Source organism: Bombina bombina, chromosome 9, assembly GCF_027579735.1.
Source record: "Bombina bombina isolate aBomBom1 chromosome 9, aBomBom1.pri, whole genome shotgun sequence".
In the NCBI taxonomy this organism is placed as follows: domain Eukaryota; kingdom Metazoa; phylum Chordata; class Amphibia; order Anura; family Bombinatoridae; genus Bombina; species Bombina bombina.
In genome coordinates, this window is record NC_069507.1 from 268,629,093 (window position 1) to 268,650,490 (window position 21,398).

Consider the following 21,398-nt stretch of genomic DNA (forward strand, 5'->3'; position numbering starts at 1 on the left):
GAGACTCCATGGCCAAGAGAGGTAAACAGTCACTTTAGAAAGTTAAAACCTAATTTTTTGACCACTACATTTGTTGGAAGGGGGGGGGGGGGGAGAAGGGGGGCTGGAGTACATTACTTCAGTAGCATTAAAGACAGAAGACTAAAATTGCTTTCCTGTTACATTTAATACTGTAGTTGGTATAAAAAGTATGAGGAAACCACTTTCTGTATAAAATAGCTGGAACTGCACTCCATTGTTCTGAAGACCATGCCCATTTAAATATACTGAGTTTGGCTTTTGTATATAGAGATAAGATAAGTGTGTCGGATTTTCCTTCAATCGTTAGACCTGAAACGGTCATTTTAGTTGGTTTTGCTCATTTAAAAAACACCTATTTCAATTGTACAAATAAATCCTAAAAAGGAGCAAAAGTCTTAATATTCTGCAGCTCAAACAAGTCATCAGCAACAGGAGGGAACATTTTCAGTAATATTTTTCAACAAAAAATATGTGTCCCCCCCCCCCAATAACTAGGTTTTCAGCTGTAATGTAACCAACTCCTTTGCAGTTCCTGGACCACTCTGTAGCATATAGTTGTAATCATTTTACCTGCGGCATAAACAGGTCCCCTCTTCTCTTGAAGCAGCCGGTTTCCAATGTCTGGAGCTCGGACAGATAGAGCAGAGTTTGCTCTTGGACGTTCTTGTCAATATAAATAAACTTCTTGGCTCTTTCAAAGATCTTGAAGGTGTTTGCTGTGAGTCTGGAGCAAAAAACCATCAATATGAATCTTGTCAGACCTGCAAACCCTGATCACATCACCCACTGTTTAGAACCCCAATTGCTTCACATATGTCTAAGGAACAATGTGCAGCCCATTCACTGCAAGATGAACTGGCCCAGTTTACATAGGATCAAAAAAAATATATTGAATTTCTAAATCTATGCTTTACACAACAGGAACCTCATATTTCCTTGCATACAATGTTATGAGGCATTCTTTATGCTCAAATAGTAAACGTTAAGGTTTCACTGGAAGAATTTTTATTCATGAATCCCAGAAGTTCATGAGTAAAGGATTTATGACAGATCAGAGTGGTATTTGGCATCTTAGTGAACTTTAATTTAGGCTCATGTTGCCAAAAGCAAACAAATGCTTGAACAGTTCTATGTCTTATATAACCATTAAACGCATAACCCATAAGCTTCCTAGATAACAGTTCTCACCAGTTCTATGTCTTATATAACCATTAAACGCATAACCCATAAGCTTCCTAGATAACAGTTCTCACCAGTTCTATGTCTTATATAACCATTAAACGCATAACCCATAAGCTTCCTAGATAACAGCTCTCACCAGTTCTATGTCTTATATAACCATTAAACGCATAACCCATAAGCTTCCTAGATAACAGCTCTCACCAGTTCTATGTCTTATATAACCATTAAACGCATAACCCGTAAGCTTCCTAGATAACAGTTCTCACCAGTTCTATGTCTTATATAACCATTAAACGCATAACCCATAAGCTTCCTAGATAACAGTTCTCACCAGTTCTATGTCTTATATAACCATTAAACGCATAACCCATAAGCTTCCTAGATAACAGCTCTCACCAGTTCTATGTCTTATATAACCATTAAATGCATAACCCATAAGCTTCCTAGATAACATTTCTCACCAGTTCTATGTCTTATATAACCATTAAACGCATAACCCATAAGCTTCCTAGATAACAGCTCTCACCAGTTCTATGTCTTATATAACCATTAAACGCATAACCCATAAGCTTCCTAGATAACAGCTCTCACCAGTTCTATGTCTTATATAACCATTAAACGCATAACCCATAAGCTTCCTAGATAACAGCTCTCACCAGTTCTATGTCTTATATAACCATTAAACGCATAACCCATAAGCTTCCTAGATAACAGCTCTCACCAGTTCCATGTCTTATATAACCATTAAACACATAACCCATAAGCTTCCTAGATAACATTTCTCACCAGTTCTATGTCTTATATAACCATTAAACGCATAACCCATAAGCTTCCTAGATAACAGCTCTCACCAGTTCTATGTCTTATATAACCATTAAACGCATAACCCGGAGCAGATCTCATTCAGTCCTATAGACAGCTTCCTAGATAACATTTCTCACCCAGAATTTGCTTGTTGACCAATTCCAGCAAAGGTGACATAACCGTTGTTCCAGCGAAATCCTAATTGCCGTATATATCCTGAAATAAGAGCAAAAGATTTGTAAAAACTGCAGCTCCTGCTCAGAGAGCAAAAAGGGCAGCTGTGAGCTACTGTGCAAGGAACAGTAACGATCTAGGTCAGTGATGGCAAACAATGGCCCTTCAGATGTTTCATAACTACATTTCCCATGAGGCTTAGGCTATTTGCAGTACAGTTGAGCATCATGGGAAATTCAGTTCTGAAACATCTGGAGTGCAAAGGTTTCCCATCAGTGACCTAGGTCTATCTTAAATCACAGTACATACTAGTAAGACCGGAAACCCAGAAAAAAAAAAAAATTATATATATATATATAACTGTTCTCACAGATACAGTAAAAAAAATAAAATAAAATAAATAAATAGATGGTATTATGAAGCAAGCAACAAGGTTGTTAGACTGAGGAATTACATAGTGCAACAAGTGGATTTTACATGGAACCAAAATAAGTTATGGAGCTAAACTGCTGTATTCTGTATATAGTGAGATCTAGCAGAACGTAAACAAAAAGGCAGAGAGGGAAGAATTATGCTGGTCAGGTGTGAGGAACAATATTGACAGACATTTGCTGGTAACTTATACAGATCTATAGAGAAGCCTATAGCTGGGTATAATGGGTCCTGCTCACCCTCTGCAAGGAATCGCTTTCCTTTCTCAAGTATCTCAGGGGTCAGCTGTCCTGTGGCGTTGAGATATTCCAGCACATATACAATGGTTGCTATACGGGCAAGGTTCTGCTCAGCACAACCGTGTGGCATCTGGATGAGATTCTCAAGATTCTGTAATGGGAGACCCAGAGGGTCGGCTGCAAGAAGGAAAAGGTGAAATGGTTGAGAAAAGCACAGGATGAGTGCTCAGATAGCGCTGGTGTTGTGGGGTGACTTCCTATTGAGAAGAGGTCAGTGATGGCTGTATGTGGGGGAGGCAGAGGTGATATTGGGTAGGTGACACGTTTGATTCTGTAGGGTTTACATACTGGAATAAATGCACTTACGCACAACGGTGACAAAAGCCAATTGGGAATCTGGCACTGCACTTTCTGGAGCAGATAAGGTTATTGGCGTCTGGGAGTTTGAGTCTGAAGAAAAATAAAAAATATTTTGTTTTATATAAAGTAAAAACACAGTTCTTAATCATTCCCCAGCAATAGCCCCAAAGCAAAATAAGAACTGCCTTACTTATTGGAACTTGTGGCCCCACAAGATTGACCCCGGATTGCCTTTCTAAACATGCACATTAGGGTCAGCTAAACACAGCCACTAATCAGGCCTCAGCTACTAACCTTGTACACAGATCAGGTTGCTGCTAGTGGCTTCTTTCTTGATCCCCTCAGGCTGAGAGAGAGAAGGGAGAAACCACAAACACTTGATTAATGCTTGCTCATACACTGTAATGTGTGTACATTTATATTAATTATGAGTGCCCCTGGGTATTCTAATTGAGAAATAAAATGTCACCTCTACAAGAAGTTTCTGTATCACGGTGTCCTTGCGGGATGGCTGGGAAGAGTCACTGGGGCCATCACATGTTGCTCCAATGTGAGAGGTCTCAGCACTCAGCTTTAAAGTGACATCACCTGTGAATGTAATTAAAGATGAGGAGGGAAAAAAAAAAAAAAAAAAAACGACAACAGGCACAGTAGAGATCCAGTGGATGATAGACAGAGCCACAGGACACATGAGGCTGGCACAGTAAAAGATTCAGTGGAGGACTGAGCAGCAGGACACACATGAGACTGGCACAGTAGAGATCTAGTGAAGGACAGACAGAGTTGCAGGACACATGAGACTGGCACAGTAAAAGATTCAGTGGAGGACTGAGCAGCAGGACACATGAGACTGGCACAGTAGAGATCTAGTGAAGGACAGACAGAGCTGCAGGACACATGAGACTGGCACAGTAGAGATCTAGTGAAGGACAGACAGAGCAGGACACATGAGACTGGCACAGTAGAGATCTAGTGAAGGACAGACAGAGTTGCAGGACACATGAGACTGGCACAGCATGTTAGCTGAGATGAGCACCTATTTTCTTAGGAACCAGATTCCAGGTGTAAGAGGCTCTCTCTCTGGGACAAATGCAGACATCCTGTGGCACATCCTGGGGCTCGGCATCAAAGTCAGGTGAACTTTCCATGGTCACATGAACCTGCATAGAGCACAAGTTTGTGAGGAGAATGAGCCAAGGATGGTTCTTGTTTTTGGGGTGCACTAATTTGACTACAAAGTTACATATTGAGGCCCGTCTGTACTTTTATCTTCTCACCTATTCATAGCATTTTTATATATTAACTCACCCTGCAGCTCTTCATCTTGCGCACAGCTCTGACATTGCATATAAGGCACTAGCTAGCAATTTCAGGGCAGCTGTGAAATTTAGGGGCTTCAGTGATTATACGCTGCATAGCAGCTTCCAGGACCCACTAGATCAGCAGAGCGCATATCAAGCGTGTGTACATTTTGGTGGTTGTAAAAAGAGCACTACACAGGGAAATGCAAGCAGTATACACCGTGCTACATAGTGAGATGTCAGCATTATATACGCTAATACCGAGTGAGAGGTCAGCAGTTTACACGGTACTACAAAAGGAAGATGTCAGCAGTAAGCACAGCACTGGTTACCTTGATGCACTGCACCAGGTAGTTTGGTACAAAGGCTCTGAGTACCAGGGTCTCTCCTCTGACAATGGAATAAGGCAAAGATAATTCCACAAAGAATGGCAAGAAGGATGTGAATTTTGCTGGATCTGGGATCATCCCAAACCCTTCCTTATCAGATACACAGAACATGGAGCCTTCCCAGGAAGTTATAGAGTCAGGTACCACCAGTGTTACACTACCGGTGCCGTCCGAGCTGTGAGAGAGGAAATGTAACATTATGTCAGGTGAGGTGTAAGTACGTTATTGACAGCTAATATCAACTAACACACATGTACACAATCATATTTAGCTAGTGACACATGTACACAATCATGTTTAGTAAGACATGAAAATAAAAAAAATAAATAAAAAGAATTGTGTTTCATGACCCTTTAACTGTGGCATATCAGGACATTTTTTATTGTTGGTTTCAACTTATTCCCTCCAAAAAAACAAAAAAAAACAAAAAAAAAAACAAAAAAAAAAACACACAACCACACACACCACAAGAAAACGTGCAGTTGTGCAAATTTTTTTAAATAAAAATGGTGAAATAAAGAAGCAAACTTATGTTACATCACTGCTCTATCAGGGGGTACAACATGGAACCACACATGCTTTCTGCATTGAACCCTGATCATCACAAACTGTACAGCCTCAGAAGTCTATGCATTTATCTGTGTGTGATAATGTCAGGACAAATTTCAGTGTGGCCCCTCATATCAGGGGTTACACAGCCTGACAACATATTACCGGTACTACAGATATTTAATAAGTTAACCCTACCAAGTGACTAGGAATTATATTTCTCCTGAACATTATTAGTTTCAACTCACGCAGCTGACGACGTCCCCCAAAACCAAATATCTGAGAAATTTTTCCGAACAGTTTCAATAGAGCCACCACCTCCACCTGCTACGGAACCTAGTCTGTCAGCTGACAGCAAAAAAAGAGAAAGATTGATTTAGATTTAGTCTGTGAAGGACAATAAATGATCACAAAAAATGTCAGAAGTCTTTTTTTACAATGTCCCTTAACTCCTCTAAATTGCACAGTTAATATTCTGAGAATATCCAGTCAGTTGTGCATACACAGAAAACACAGCAACTGCACTGTCTGGACTGGGTACCCAGTGCAGGTCACATGCTGTCAGTAAATCTGCACACAGCTGTCAAACACCCAGGTTTATAGACAATCATTTAATGACTGCTGGGTCCCACCAAGTGTAAGTCATACAATAGAATACAATTACACTCACCCCCATCTTTTGAGATTTCTATTTATTCTTTCATCAAAACAGGCTTAATTTTAATGTGACTGCCATAAAGTGAGCTCAATATGTAAAATAAAGTAAACATGGTGCATTATCCTGAGCCATATACAGCTATTAGACCTAGATAATCAAGCCATTGAATAAATCAGCACACATTGGTCTCCACTTTAGCCACACTCCTAGGCCAGGTGAGACACAGTGGCGGGGTTGACATCTTACTCTCCCCCTCCTGCTCCTATCAGTACCGATCCCCATTTCCATCTCTTCTTCCTTTGAAGTCCACTGCATTCGCCTTTTCTCGCCCCTCTCTCGCAGAGTAGCAGTTATCTATCACCCCCCCCCTGGACCAACCTCCCAATTCCTTGACAACTTTTCTGCCTGGCTTCCTTACTTTCTCTCTACAAATACACCTGCTCTAATCTTAGGGGGACTTCAACATCCCCATTGACATACCATCTGCCCTGCTGCACTCTAAACTTCTCACCCATCAACTCCTTCGGCTTCTCAATCCACCCTATTCCTTACCCACCACGATGGACACTCGATTGATCTGGTATTCTATCTCTGCTCTCTCTGATGTTGCCTGTCGCCCATTTCCCATTTCATACCACCATCTGCTTACCTTTAATCCTAATATAGATGCTAAACCTACTTCCCCCTCTCGCCCCCGCACCAGTAGAAATCTGCACACTGTGTACCCTCCAATTGTATTCAAATACGCCTCTCCCCCACTTCCACGATATCCTGCCCTGACCTTGCTATAACTATACTCTCTCCGCTGCACTTGACACTCTCGCTCTGCCCCAACCTTGCAAAGCCCCACGTCGTCAGCTCCAGACCTGGCACTCCCAACAAACACGCCACCTACAAAAATGCTCCCGCACTGCTGAACGTGCCTGGAGGAAATCTAGCTCTGAACCGAATTTCATGCACTATAAGTTAATTCTTTACTCTTACACCTCTGCCTTTCACCTAGCTAAGCAAACCTACTTCTCTTCTATCCACTCACTCCTCAAACCCTAAAAGACTCTTCTCTACCCACCTTCACAACGTCCCTCATCTGTATTCAGTGCTCAAGACCTTTCTGACTATTTTTTCAATAAAACACTTGCAATCCGAGGAAACATCCCAACACAAACCTGCAATCTCCCAACTCCGCTCCCAGTCACCCCCTCTGCACCATCCTCCCAACCAGAGTGAAGTTGCTTCCCTTTTGTCTTCCTCACACCTCACTACCTGCCCACTTGACCCTATTCTGTCGCATCTAATACCTTCTCTGTCTCCTACTCTCACTCACATATTCAACCTATCCCTTTCTACGGGCTAATTTTCTGCCTCCTTCAAACATGCAAAGTTCACCCCCATCCTCAAAACCCTCCCTTGGCCCTAACTCCCCTGCAAACTACCGCCCCATATCATTGCTCCCACTAGCTTCAATCGCCTAACCCACTTCCTGTCCTCCAACTAATTGCTCGACCCCCTGCAATCTGGCTTCCGTCCCCAACACTCAACTGAGACTGCACTCACCAAGGTTAGTAATGATCTTTCTGCTAAAAACAAAGGCTACTACTCTATACTCATCTTACTTGACCTCTCTGCTGCCTTTGACACCGTTGACCATCCCCTTCTCCTATGGACTCTCAGCTCTCTTTGTCTCTCTGACACTGCCCTCTCCTGGATTCACTCTTATCTCTCTAACAGAGCCTTCTCCGTCTCTTGCTGGTGACAACTCCTTTCTATTGCCTCTGTCTGTTGGAGTACCTCAAGGCTCTGTCCTGGGTCCTCTACTCTTCTCTATTTACACCTCTTCACTGGGTATTCTTAACAGCTATGGCTTCAGCTATCACCTCTATGCCGATACCCAGATCTACCTTTACCCTCCTGCACTTACATCAGCGACTGCTTATCTGGCATTTCCTCCTGGATGGCCTCTCCCCGCCTAAAAATAAACATGTCCAAGACCAAACTACTTCCAATTCCCCCCCTCTAACTACTCCAGTTTCTAATTTTTCCACCACTGTTGGCGGCACCACTATCTCCCCATGTCCACTGCTTCAGAATCACGCTTGACTCAAATCTGTCCTTCATTCTCCACATCCAACTGCTCTCTTCATCCTGCTGCAACCACCAAATATCTCCAAAATTCATCCCTGGTAATTTCCCGACTTGACTACTGTAACAACTTACTAATTGGCCTCCCTCTCTCCCCTCCATCCTAAATGCATCTGCCAGGCTAATCCACCTCTCTCGACTGTTTCTGCTGCACCTCTGAGTCCCTTCACTTGCTCCCCATTCACAGCAGAATTAAATTCAAAATTCTCACCCTGACCTACAAAGCCCTCACCAACGCTGCCCCATCCTACCTGTCCTCACTCAACAAATACTCCTACTCACCCCCTAAGATCCATCAATGACTTGCTTCTTGCGTCCTCTACCATCACCTCATGTTAGACTACAGGACTTCTCTCGTGCTGCACCAACCCTCTGGAACACACTTCCTCGAGCTGTCAGACTTGCCCCTAACTTCTCCTCCTTTAAATGTTCCCTAAAGACCTTTCTGTTCAGGGAAGATTATCACCCGACTTATTAAACTAACGTCACTTAACACAGTTGCCCTCTATCTCCTAACTAATATTCTCACCTTTGCAGTCCCCACCTCTTGTTTCCCATCCTCTTACCCATCTAGAATGTAAATTCCCACGAGAATAGGGCCCTCAATCCCCACTGTATTAGTTTGTAAAATTGTCTTTTATCGTATTGTTTAATAATAATACTAATAATACTAATAAGAGATTTTGGAAATGTTTCAGTCTTTCATAAATTTAGCCAAAGACCCTCTAAATAGATTAATCCACAATGTTTTTTGCTTCAGATACATGGAGCAGCACTTCGTTGGCGCTAGTTTACCAACCATTTTATGAAGGATTGTGGGTGCTTATTACCCCTTGTGCAGCAACAAATAATTTCAGGTGAACCCTTAACGAATATTCAGAAAAAAATTGAATCAGAATCTTTTATTTCCTGAACTATTTTGGTATTTAAGAAATACTGAATATTCATTAAATTTACATTCATTCCTTACTGAAGATGTCTGATCACGGCAGAGCACAAATTAAATGCCTTGGCCAAGTATACTTTTGTGCCGTCTTGGGATACATTCTATGGGCTCTTCTAATCAGTTTGCTAAACATACTAGCTAGAGCTGCCCTCTATGGCATTGCAGGTTTCCCTGGATGTTTTAACATTTGCAGCTTATAGTGTTTTGCCACCATAACAAGTTTCCTAATAAATTTGCAAAAGTGCATGGACCCTTAGTGTTTATATCATAAAACAGGATTAAAAGATTACTGTAAAATATTGTTGTGAAACTAGATCAGATTTTTAATGACTAACAAGGTGGAGCAGAACAAGCATTTGTTTGTACAACTTTAAACATAAGTCATGGATTCAACTCAATTGCACCAGACCTGGAAGGACCAGTTCACTAGCTGGGAAAGTTGTCTGTGCCTCACTTGATAAATATCCCCCTAATTATTAAACATGCACAACAATGGTGTATTTTTATGTAGTAACCCCACATTACCTGCATTTCATACATGTGAGGCAATTACTAGACAGCTGACAGCGTTCTGAGCTCTTAACCAACTGCTCTCGTCTTTACTCCTAACGAATGAGCATACAACTACTACTCATAAGCCATTTAAGAAGCTATCAAAGTTACAACATACTCTGACTTCGCCATTTCCCCTACAGGAATTCACCAGTATAAAATCTTGCTCACTGATCTTTAAGGGATGAGAGCAGAGCGTAGTGTCATTTACAGAAAGTACTTTACAGGATTGTCCTCTTATGCTTATTTAGATCTGCACCCATTCTATGTAATGCCTCTCTGTGCTCGGTTAGACTTGCATCCAGCATTCCCTAAAGACACATCTGTTCAGAGTTACGTACAACCTACACTAAAATTTACAAAGTATAAGGTTACATCCCTGGGGGGGCACAAGTGCAGTGACACTTAGCACTAGCCTATGGAAATCACAAACAGTAGCTGACTTTAGCAACACAGAAAAGGTTTAAGGGACAACACTTGCCATGTCCCGGCAGAGGTCAAAGTCACCCAGACTAGATCAGTAACTTGCATTTAACCCAAGAGTAACAAAGTGCAAATTGAAATGTGCAGAAAGCACTGTTGGTTAGGCAGAATCAGCGAGAGCTGTGTGTGAATGGAGCAGATGTAAATTACACAAATAAAACTATTACAATTTTCTTTGAAGAGGAAAATGCAATAAAAACCATCTTTTAGAGGGTGGGGGTCATCTTGTAAATTGTCAGAGGGGAGACCTACAACTTTGAAAACTCTTGACTCCAACTGGATTCTCAGATTTCAGCAACTTTCTTTCTCTCCTATAGATCACCTTGTGCCAAGGCGCTACACAGCTTTCCACCCCATTTCACTTGTGCAATAGTAACTGTAGCATAACCTCACACACAAACATCCTTCAGTTTCCTCTTTTAGGGCATCACATGCTCAGTGGGGGGGGGGGGGGGGTAAAGGAAGAACTATACAAAGCTAATACAAACTAATAATGAAGTGGAAGCACAAAGTAGTATCAACTATAATGTGATTGATAATGTCAGTGAGCTGTATCAGCAATAACAGTTCTAAATAAGCCCTCTATATAGTACATATGTACTATATGGAGGGCTTATTTATGATTTTAATTAGGATTTTTATATGAAATACACCCATTTGCATATGGCATCTATCTGACTTCATTTATACCACTTATTAGGAAAGAACTGATATTGCTGATACAGCTCTGACATCAATCACATTACAGTTGATACTACTTTGTGCTGACTTCCACGTCTCTATTAGTTTGTATAGCGCTTCCTTTACCTATACCTCTCGATCCTGCTTTGACCCTACAGTACCTGAGAGGAACCTTTGGTTTAGGGAACATACAATAACCCAGTACAGGAAGTATAAATCTTAGTCTCAGTCTAAGGACCTTTATTATCCTAGAGGTGTGTGCGCTAGCTCCTTGCCCTAAAAACTCTTCATAAAGTGTAGTGTGTTCTGGATGAACTTACAGGCTGAAGATTCTAAAGCAATCTCCTTAAGTAATGGTCTAACGTCTTGATCTTCCATTCCACAAACCACAGGCTTCCTCAGTCTGGTCTCAGTCCCAAAAACTAAACCGATTGCCTAAAAAATAAATAAAGTGGTTTTATTCCATCCATTTTATGCACCTACTAAATGCTCAGGATTTACATACACATTTTTATAAACAAGAGTATTGCAGTAATAATTAGACTAACATTATATAGTAAGAGACAATCTTTCACTTGTTTTACTATATAATGTTAGTCCAAATTAAATAAAAAAGGCAATACTAGTTAGAGATATGTTTATTGCATGTGACCATGAGGTCCATATTCCCCAGCACTCACTTTGATTTTGCTGTATGAGTCTCCTTCATTCCAGCTGCTCACTGGAACATAGTAATGTCCATTATAAAACACTTGTTTGTTGGGATCATCACAGGGGGGTGCAGGGTCCTCCAAATTAACCCCACCGACATAGTACCCATAGAGGGAGGTGTAACGCATGGAGTTGTAAATCTGTAATGACATTAGTGTGACATGATTTGCTATGCCAGGCTGACTAAATCTTGTAACACACACAGCACCGTACTACTATTTATCACGTGCTTGTATGTGGGTCACAATACACATTTGGAAGAACGTGCACACAAGACGGTATGTTTTGCATATCCTATCATTCTAAAAAGGTTCCGTCAGAACCCCGATATTAACGTATTGTTAGTATGAATTTCTTCTCACCAGTATGGGGGGTGACTTCTAACAATTAGGTTCTTTAGACGTTGTCATGTTAAAGAATCTTAGTTTGAAAGTGGCTTTTCTCTTTCTTTGTGGGTCTGAAACATACTTAGCAATATAAAGCGTAAAAAAGACCAAGAGATTAAAGTGGGATTTGTACACCCTTAGAGAGGCTGGGGTTTGGTAACTGGGTGATTATTTCATTTATATGACCATCAAATGATCAGTATACATAAAAATAAGTCAATTTATATTCTCAAATTCTGTCTCTTGGTATCTTTCAACAAAAAAAAAAATGAATGTGCGCACGTGTCTGGAACACAATATGGCAGCACTATTTCCGGTCATGTAGTGCTCTAGATGCCTACCTAGTTCTCTCTTCAACAAAGAATACCATGAGAAAAACAAACCACCACTAGATCTACCATAAAGAGCGTCTTTTTAAGCTTAGCATGCAGCAGATTGTCAGTGTCTGTTTAAGCTTAGCATGAGGCAGATTGTCAGTGTCTGTTTAACCCCTTAACGACCAAGGATGTACGCCACACGTCCTCAAAAAAAATACAGTTAATGACCGAGGACGTGTGGCGTACGTCCTTGGTCTGGAAAGCAGCTGGAAGCGATCCTGCTCACTTCCAGCTGCTTTCCGGTTATTGCAGTGATGCCTCAACATCGAGGCATCCTGCAATAACCCCCCTTGGCCATCCGATGCAGAGAGAGCCACTCTGTGGCCCTCTCTGTACCGGACATCGATGGCCGGTTTCGTTGGTGGGTGGGAGGCCATCGATGGGCCGTATGATGTGGAGGGGGGCGGGATCGTGGGCGGGAACGCCGGGTGCGCGCGCGTGCACGGGGGTAGGAAGCGGGTGGGAACCGCTACACTGCAGAAAAATGATGGGAGAAAAGTGGCAGTGATTGCCAAATATATTTAAATATATGTAGATCTGAGAGATCTGGGAGGGGTGGTGGGTTGGTCTTTTGGGGGGGCAAGCTACACTACAGAAAATTATTTTAAAAAAAAATAATAAAACATGTTTTACTATAAACTGGGTACTGGCAGACAGCTGCCAGTACCAAAGATGGCTACTAATAAGTTAGAGGGGGATGGGTAAAGAGCTTTTTGGGGGGTATCAGGGAGGTTGTGGGCTAAGGGGGGATCCTCCAGAGCAGCATATGTAAATATGCCTTTTTTTTTATTTAATTTTTTTATCAAGGATAGCTTTTTTTTTTTAGTACTGGCAGACTTTCTGCCAGTACTTAACATGGCGGGGACAATTGTGGGGTGGGGGAGGGAAGAGAGCTGTTTGGGAGGGATCAGGGGGTGTAATGTGTCAGGTGGGAGGCTGATCTCTACACTAAAGCTAAAATTAACCCTGCAAGCTCCTTACATGCTACCTAATTAACCCCTTCACTGCTAGCCATAATACACGTGTGATGCGCAGTGGCATTTAGCGGCCTTCTAATTACCAAAAAGCAACGCCAAAGCCATGTATGTCTGCTATTTCTCAACAAAGGGGATCCCAGAGAAGCATTTACAACCATTTGTGCCATAATTGCACAAGCTGTTTGTAAATGATTTCAGTGAGAAACCTAAAATTGGGAAAAATTTTACTTTTTTTTTTTTTTTATTTAATCGCATTTGGCGTTGAAATGGTGGCATGAAATATACCAAAATGGGCCTAGATCAATACTTAGGGTTGTCTACTACACTACAATAAAGCTAAAATTAACCCTACAAGCTCCCTACATGCTCCCTAATTAACCCCTTCATTGCTGGGCATAATGCATGTGTGGTGCGCAGTGGCATTTAGCGGCCTTCTAATTACCAAAAAGCAACACCAAATCCATATATGTCTGCTATTTATGAAAAAAGGGGATTCCAGAGAAGCATTTACAATCATTTGTGCCATAATTGCACGAGCTGTTTGTAAATAAATTCAGTGAGAAACCTAAAGTTTATAACAAAATGTGTGAAAAAGTGAACATTTTTTTTTATTTGATCGCATTTAGCGGTAAAATGGTGGCATGAAATATACCAAAATGGGCCTAGATCAATACTTTGGGATGTCTTCTAAAAAAAAAATATATACATGTCAATGGCTATTCAGGGATTCCTGAAAGATATCAGTGTTCTAATGTAACTAGCGCTAAGTTTGAAAAAAAGTGGTTTGGAAATAGCAAAGTGCTACTTGTATTTATGGCCCTATAACTTGCAAAAAAAGCAAAGAACATGTAAACATTGGGTATTTCTAAACTCAGGACAAAATTTAGAAACTATTTAGCATGAGTGTTTTTTGGTGGTTGCAGATATGTAACAGATTTTGGGGGTCAAAGTTAGAAAAAGTGTGTTTTTTTTCCCATTTTTTCCTCATATTTTATATTTTTTTTATAGTAAATTATAAGATATGATGAAAATAATGGTATCTTAAGAAAGTCCATTTAATGGCGAGAAAAACGGTATATAATATGTGTGGGTACAGTAAATGAGTAAGAGGAAAATTACAGCTAAACACAAACACTGCAGAAATGTAAAAATAGCCTTGGTCCCAAACGGTCAGAAAATGGAAAAGTGCTGTGGTCATTAAGGGGTTAAGCTTAGCATGAGGCAGATTGTCAGTGTCTGTTTAAGCTTAGCATGCGGCAGATTGTCAGTGTCTGTTTAAGCTTAGCATGAGGCAGATTGTCAGTGTCTGTTTAAGCTTAGCATGCGGCAGATTGTCAGTGTCTGTTTAAGCTTAGCATGAGGCAGATTGTCAGTGTCTGTTTAAGCTTAGCATGAGGCAGATTGTCAGTGTCTGTTTAAGCTTAGCATGAGGCAGATTGTCAGTGTCTTTTTAAGCTTAGCATGAGGCAGATTGTCAGTGTCTTTTTAAGCTTAGCATGAGGCAGATTGTCAGTGTCTTTTTAAGCTTAGCATGAGGCAGATTGTCAGTGTCTGTTTAAGCTTAGCATGCGGCAGATTGTCAGTGTCTGTTTAAGCTTAGCATGAGGCAGATTGTCAGTGTCTTTTTAAGCTTAGCATGAGGCAGATTGTCAGTGTCTGTTTAAGCTTAGCATGCGGCAGATTGTCAGTGTCTTTTTAAGCTTAGCATGCGGCAGATTGTCAGTGTCTTTTTAAGCTTAGCATGAGGCAGATTGTCAGTGTCTGTTTAAGCTTAGCATGCGGCAGATTGTCAGTGTCTGTTTAAGCTTAGCATGCGGCAGATTGTCAGTGTCTGTTTAAGCTTAGCATGCGGCAGATTGTCAGTGTCTTTTTAAGCTTAGCATGCGGCAGATTGTCAGTGTCTGTTTAAGCTTAGCATGAGGCAGATTGTCAGTGTCTGTTTAAGCTTAGCATGCGGCAGATTGTCAGTGTCTGTTTAAGCTTAGCATGCGGCAGATTGTCAGTGTCTTTTTAAGCTTAGCATGCGGCAGATTATCAGTGTCTGTTTAAGCTTAGCATGAGGCAGATTGTCAGTGTCTTTTTAAGCTTAGCATGAGGCAGATTGTCAGTGTCTTTTTAAGCTTAGCATGAGGCAGATTGTCAGTGTCTGTTTAAGCTTAGCATGAGGCAGATTGTCAGTGTCTGTTTAAGCTTAGCATGCGGCAGATTGTCAGTGTCTGTTTAAGCTTAGCATGCGGCAGATTGTCAGTGTCTGTTTAAGCTTAGCATGAGGCAGATTGTCAGTGTCTTTTTAAGCTTAGCATGAGGCAGATTGTCAGTGTCTTTTTAAGCTTAGCATGAGGCAGATTGTCAGTGTCTGTTTAAGCTTAGCATGAGGCAGATTGTCAGTGTCTGTTTAAGCTTAGCATGAGGCAGATTGTCAGTGTCTGTTTAAGCTTAGCATGCGGCAGATTGTCAGTGTCTGTTTAAGCTTAGCATGCGGCAGATTGTCAGTGTCTTTTTAAGCTTAGCATGAGGCAGATTGTCAGTGTCTTTTTAAGCTTAGCATGAGGCAGATTGTCAGTGTCTTTTTAAGCTTAGCATGCGGCAGATTGTCAGTGTCTGTTTAAGCTTAGCATGAGGCAGATTGTCAGTGTCTGTTTAAGCTTAGCATGAGGCAGATTGTCAGTGTCTGTTTAAGCTTAGCATGCGGCAGATTGTCAGTGTCTGTTTAAGCTTAGCATGCGGCAGATTGTCAGTGTCTGTTTAAGCTTAGCATGAGGCAGATTGTCAGTGTCTGTTTAAGCTTAGCATGCAGCAGATTGTCAGTGTCTGTTTAAGCTTAGCATGCGGCAGATTGTCAGTGTCTGTTTAAGCTTAGCATGCGGCAGATTGTCAGTGTCTGTTTAAGCTTAGCATGCGGCAGATTGTCAGTGTCATTAAACCCAAAAAAATTCTCACGATTCAGAAAGAGAATAAAATTTTAAACATTCCAATTTACTTCGATTATCTAATTTGCTGAAATCTTTAGATATCCTTTGTTAAAGAAATAGCAATGCACATTGGTGAGCCAATCACATGAGGCATATGTGCAGCCACCAATCAGAAGCTACTGAGCCTATCTAGATATGCTTTTCAGGAAAGAATATTAAGAGAATGAAGCAAATTAGAAAGTTGTTTAAAATGGTATTCTCTATCTGAATCATGAAAGAAAAAATGTGGGTTTAATGTCCCTTTAAGCTTAGCATGAGGCAGATTGTCAGTGTCTGTTTAAGCTTAGCATGCGGCAGATTGTCAGTGTCTGTTTAAGCTTAGCATGAGGCAGATTGTCAGTGTCTGTTTAAGCTTAGCATGAGGCAGATTGTCAGTGTCTGTTTAAGCTTAGCATGAAGCAGATTGTCAGTGTCTTTTTAAGCTTAGCATGAGGCAGATTGTCAGTGTCTGTTTAAGCTTAGCATGCGGCAGATTGTCAGTGTCTGTTTAAGCTTAGCATGAAGCAGATTGTCAGTGTCTGTTTAAGCTTAGCATGAAGCAGATTGTCAGTGTCTGTTTAAGCTTAGCATGAGGCAGATTGTCAGTGTCTGTTTAAGCTTAGCATGAGGCAGTTTGTCAGTGGCTTTTTCAAGGCTACAGAGTGAAGTCAGATCTAGCACTTGTCACCAGGATTGATAAGTCACATGACCCATGACATTTAGCAGTTGGTATGATCATGCTCGCTCCATTAACATTTATATGGTGGTTGTAAATCTTTTGGAGAACAATTCCAGCATTGACCGTTTTACACAGAGCTAGCAAAGCTTTGGATTGGGCGAGCCAGCACTTATTACCATACTGAAACCGTGCTGTACTAGGTCTCGTTCTGAGGTGTCCATTGTGGATCGTTTATGATGATCACTACATATTGCTATGAACTTGAACGTTTGTATTTTTGGAGCTTTGCACATAGTTGTTTAAGTACAGATATAATGCAACTAATACCAATTACATACATACTTTGTTTCTAACAAAACACTGAACAGGAAGAACACTGTAGAGGAGTTGACAGCGAGTGCCAATATTTTCCAACAATTTTTACTTACTGGAGCATATTTTTTTACAAATAGCTCCTTCACATTTATAATTATGATTTTTGTATCCCCACCTATGCTGAACTTAATTACTGGTAACAAATAAAAACATGCAAAAGTTTTAAATAAAATAATGATAGTGGGGCTGTGAAAGGGGTACTAGAATGTTAGTTTTTCACTCATCTCTTAAGTTTAAACTTTAAGTAAACAGTAATAAAGATAAGGAGAGCTTGGTTTAAATAATTAGATAAGATATTCAAGATCAGCCTATTGTATCAGGTTATGGGTTCATTTAGCAGAAACAGCTATTTCATATACAAAAATATACCCAAATGAACCATTTTCCATACCATTTAAAGGTTTGCAGCTGGCATAGACAAGTAATTGAAAACACAAGAAATCTATTTTATACTACACAGTCCCATTAACAGGATAATATTGGGGTGGAGTACAATCATATGGGTAGCTTAGCTACATTACCGACTCTCTAAACCAAATTTAGCTTGTGGAACCAGAAGATTACCCGTACAGTAGAGATTACCTGTGGTTACCAGTACTGACTAAAGACTTTACAGTAGATTAGCCGTGGTTACCAGTACAGATTATCTGGAGTGGTCAGTAGGGATTACCTGCAGTTATCAGTACTCACACTTTCTGCAGTAAACGGCTCATAGGGTCTGAGAAGTCGGAGGCTCTCGTCAATAACTCTGAATGCGCAGAGAGATTCAGGAGCCGCAGAGAACAGCAGGTCTACATTTGAGGAAGGAGCTCCTTGTTCTTCAGAGAAATTCAAAGAAACCTAAGAAGAAGAAAAAAAGAAAGAAAATGGAGTTTAACCCATCATCTCTTTAGCAATCTGGATGAGAAAGTTTAGGCGTCATTAGTTATTGGATGTAGCAATTCTTCAGCATTTACTATCAAGTCTAGGTTTGGAATAAGCAGTGTAACCCCACCAAGATCTTCAATTGTAATACAACAACTTTTATTAGAGTTTTTTCTAATGCGAACGTCAGATATTGAGAGAAGGATTTGTCTTTCAGCATAGAGATGGTTCTAGGGGGATGCCAAGTACTCTTTACTGTAGCATCCACAAACTTGCCAACCACACAGATTATAGGGTGCCGATTTTCTATTGCACTAAGCAATAAGTCAGTTAAATAAAGATAGAAGCAGGTATTTCACTGAGGAAGTTCACATCTGTACTTCCGGATTCCTTACTATTTAGCTTTAGAACACTTTTGCACCACACGTTGTCAGGATTCTCTCAATAAGTTGCCAGAACTGCCAAGTACTCAGGTATAAAAAGGTCACTAAATGTGTTGGGCAATACCTGACAGATTGCTATATGGTATTGCACAATATTAATCCCCTTAATTGGTCAACACTCCATAAAAAGTACATTTAAATGATGGCCATATCAAACCTTACACTTAATACAGCTCACAGCATGTCCCATCTTACCAGATTTCTGAAACAGGTCTCTATGTTCAGGCTCACAGTTTCCACAATAATCTCTTTCTCCAAAATGCTGTATATGATGATGGTAGCGCTGGGGGCCATGTCTGAGCTTACGGAAAGGTCAATAGTCACTGTGCCGTTCCTACCTGTAGCGAGAGCAGAATCATGTCAGACCCTGGACTTGTGGCTACTTCCTGTATACTGCACAACAGAGCCTGTATATAAGAATGAAATACTCACTGCCGCTCACGTCAACATCCTTCTGACCATTTGCAACAATCTCTGACCTTGCCATAACCTGAAGGGATGAGGGAGAAGTTAATCACAGTTATGGTGACTGTACAATTCTCATGCACTATTTATATATAACTATAGCAGTGTTTCCCAACCATGGTCCTCTAGTACCCCCAAAAGTCCTGGTTTTCATTATAGCTGAACTAAAGCACAGGTGAAATAATCAGCTGATGGGTGAGAGCGGGTTAGTAACCATGGTTACTGATCAGCCGATTACTTCACCTGTGCACTGGTTCAGCTATAATGAAAACCAGGCCTGTTGGGGTACTTGAGGACTGCGGTTGGGAAACAGTGAGCTAGAGGGGAAAAAAATTAGGGATTCTGGTAGAAAAATGTTAAAGCAAAGATCTGAAGCCTTAAACCAGATTCTGATGTCTCAAACAGAAGTAATGGGCTAAATTAGTTTATATCAAATTACTTCTAGAGCAAGTGAGAAGATGATCCCAGAACCCTCAGACAGCTCTACACCACAAGGTCTCCTAGTGATAGGGACAGATGTGGCTCCAGGATAAACCAACTGTAACTAAGTAACAGACTTTACTACTACAACATGTGAGTCTGTATGTAGCAGTTTAACAACAATCTGTGTATAATTATATAATAATTATGTGCGTTTGCATTAGCACCTTGGATCTAAGGATTTAGGAAACAAAACAGGGTTATTACAGGACATATTAAAAGGGACAGTATACACTCATTTTCATATAATTGCATGTAAGAGACACTACTATAAAAAATAAGATGCAGATACGGTTATAAAAATCCAGTATAAAAATGTTTAAAAACTTACTTAGAAGATCAGTTTAGCTCTGTTGAAAAGGCAGCTGGAAAGCCCACTGCAAGTGGGAAATAAGACACTCCCCCCTCCCCCTTTTGCATATGAAAAGACCCTTTACACAAACAGAAGGAAGCTGGAGTAGGTATACATCGGTATTCTCATAAAACTTTGGGGCTTGGTTAGGAGTCTAAAAATCAGAGCAATGTTATTTAAAAATAAGCAAAACTATACATTTATGCAAAAAAAAAAAAAAGTGTATAATGTCCCTTTAAGTTTACCAGTGGCTGCTGATAAGTTGTATTGAAGGCTACAGATACTTTATACCCCTCTATGTCCTACAGATAAAAATTCCTGTTCGTATTCCATCCCATCATCTCCACCCCCTACCCACTCACCAGGTAGTAGAAGGTGGCTTTAGTTGCCTCTGCGCCAACCCCTTCAGCGGTCAGAATGTATTTAACATCAATGCTGTAGCTCTGCCCACACTTCAGACGCTCTTTGGGGGGCTGTCCCTGCACGAAGCTCCCACTCTGGGAATAGAATCTCTGGACTGTGAATTCAGCTGTAGGATAGTCAGGGTAGTCTCTCCAGGATGGGTAATAGCATTGGTCAGGATTCAGATAATTAGCCTGTGGGACAGACAATTTGTATAAACGCAGAGCAACAAGACTGTATAGACGTTATGTCTACTGCTGTTTCACATGACTAACCAGCTGCAGTATGGCCAGACCTAAATGGTTTCATGCACAGAGGTATAACATTAAATGTATAAAGGCTGTAGGTAGTAAACAATGGGTCCTTTCGGTCACTTGGGGCTAGTTTCCAGAGCCAGTTGTAGGCTTTTATTAATAATTTTAGACCAACTTTGGAACATTATACTAAAATGTACTATTCACAATGTCAACTTTTGCACAAAACACAAAGATATGATATGCTGAAATGTAGTAAAAAAAAAAAAAAAAAACTTATCTGCAGCATAGGAAGTCTGCAAGAGACTTCTCACTATCATTTACTATACATGTACTTTAAACAATATTACTATAGCTACAAATACATAAAGGTGTATTTTTTATCATACTCTAAGCAAATAATTGTGTACTTAGTAGCTGTTTTGCATGAGCACATTACTCTGTATAAAGAGCTGCCATAAAACCATCACTCACCTTGATTGTAAAATTAGGTGCTGCAAAGCTTGACGTATCAATTTCATATTTTGCCTTCCCAACAGCATCTGTCATTAGTTTAATTGTATTCACATCAACTTCCAGCTCAATCTCTTCATTAGCCATAGGCTGATCACTCTGATCCTTTAAGATCACCTGAAACAAGAGTGATGTGTATATCTGTAGATTTGGGTAACCAAAGTAGGACCTAGAGAGATAAAAGCAGGGACCCAAGACAGTCTTTTGGAACTCCAACTGAGACAGGCAAAAGATTAGAATATATTCTGTTAAAGGAAAC

The 21,398-nt window shown here is 40.6% G+C and overlaps 1 protein-coding gene across 1 annotated transcript in view; it reads right to left on the reverse strand.

The window, feature by feature from the left end:
- LOC128640311 (ovostatin) overlaps window positions 1-21,398 on the reverse strand; it is a 60,515-nt gene that overhangs the window by 11,605 nt on the left and 27,512 nt on the right. Inside the window, exons 11-26 of the mRNA XM_053692801.1 lie at window positions 21,101-21,256; window positions 20,333-20,566; window positions 19,106-19,163; window positions 18,869-19,011; window positions 18,057-18,206; window positions 11,591-11,761; window positions 11,231-11,345; window positions 5,700-5,799; window positions 4,846-5,077; window positions 4,249-4,372; window positions 3,682-3,800; window positions 3,507-3,558; window positions 3,219-3,302; window positions 2,853-3,029; window positions 2,145-2,223; window positions 592-745 (exon numbers count right to left, since the gene is read on the reverse strand). Coding sequence (XP_053548776.1) covers window positions 592-745; window positions 2,145-2,223; window positions 2,853-3,029; window positions 3,219-3,302; window positions 3,507-3,558; window positions 3,682-3,800; window positions 4,249-4,372; window positions 4,846-5,077; window positions 5,700-5,799; window positions 11,231-11,345; window positions 11,591-11,761; window positions 18,057-18,206; window positions 18,869-19,011; window positions 19,106-19,163; window positions 20,333-20,566; window positions 21,101-21,256 — 2,148 coding nt within the window. The remainder of the gene's footprint in view (window positions 1-591; window positions 746-2,144; window positions 2,224-2,852; window positions 3,030-3,218; window positions 3,303-3,506; window positions 3,559-3,681; window positions 3,801-4,248; window positions 4,373-4,845; window positions 5,078-5,699; window positions 5,800-11,230; window positions 11,346-11,590; window positions 11,762-18,056; window positions 18,207-18,868; window positions 19,012-19,105; window positions 19,164-20,332; window positions 20,567-21,100; window positions 21,257-21,398) is intronic.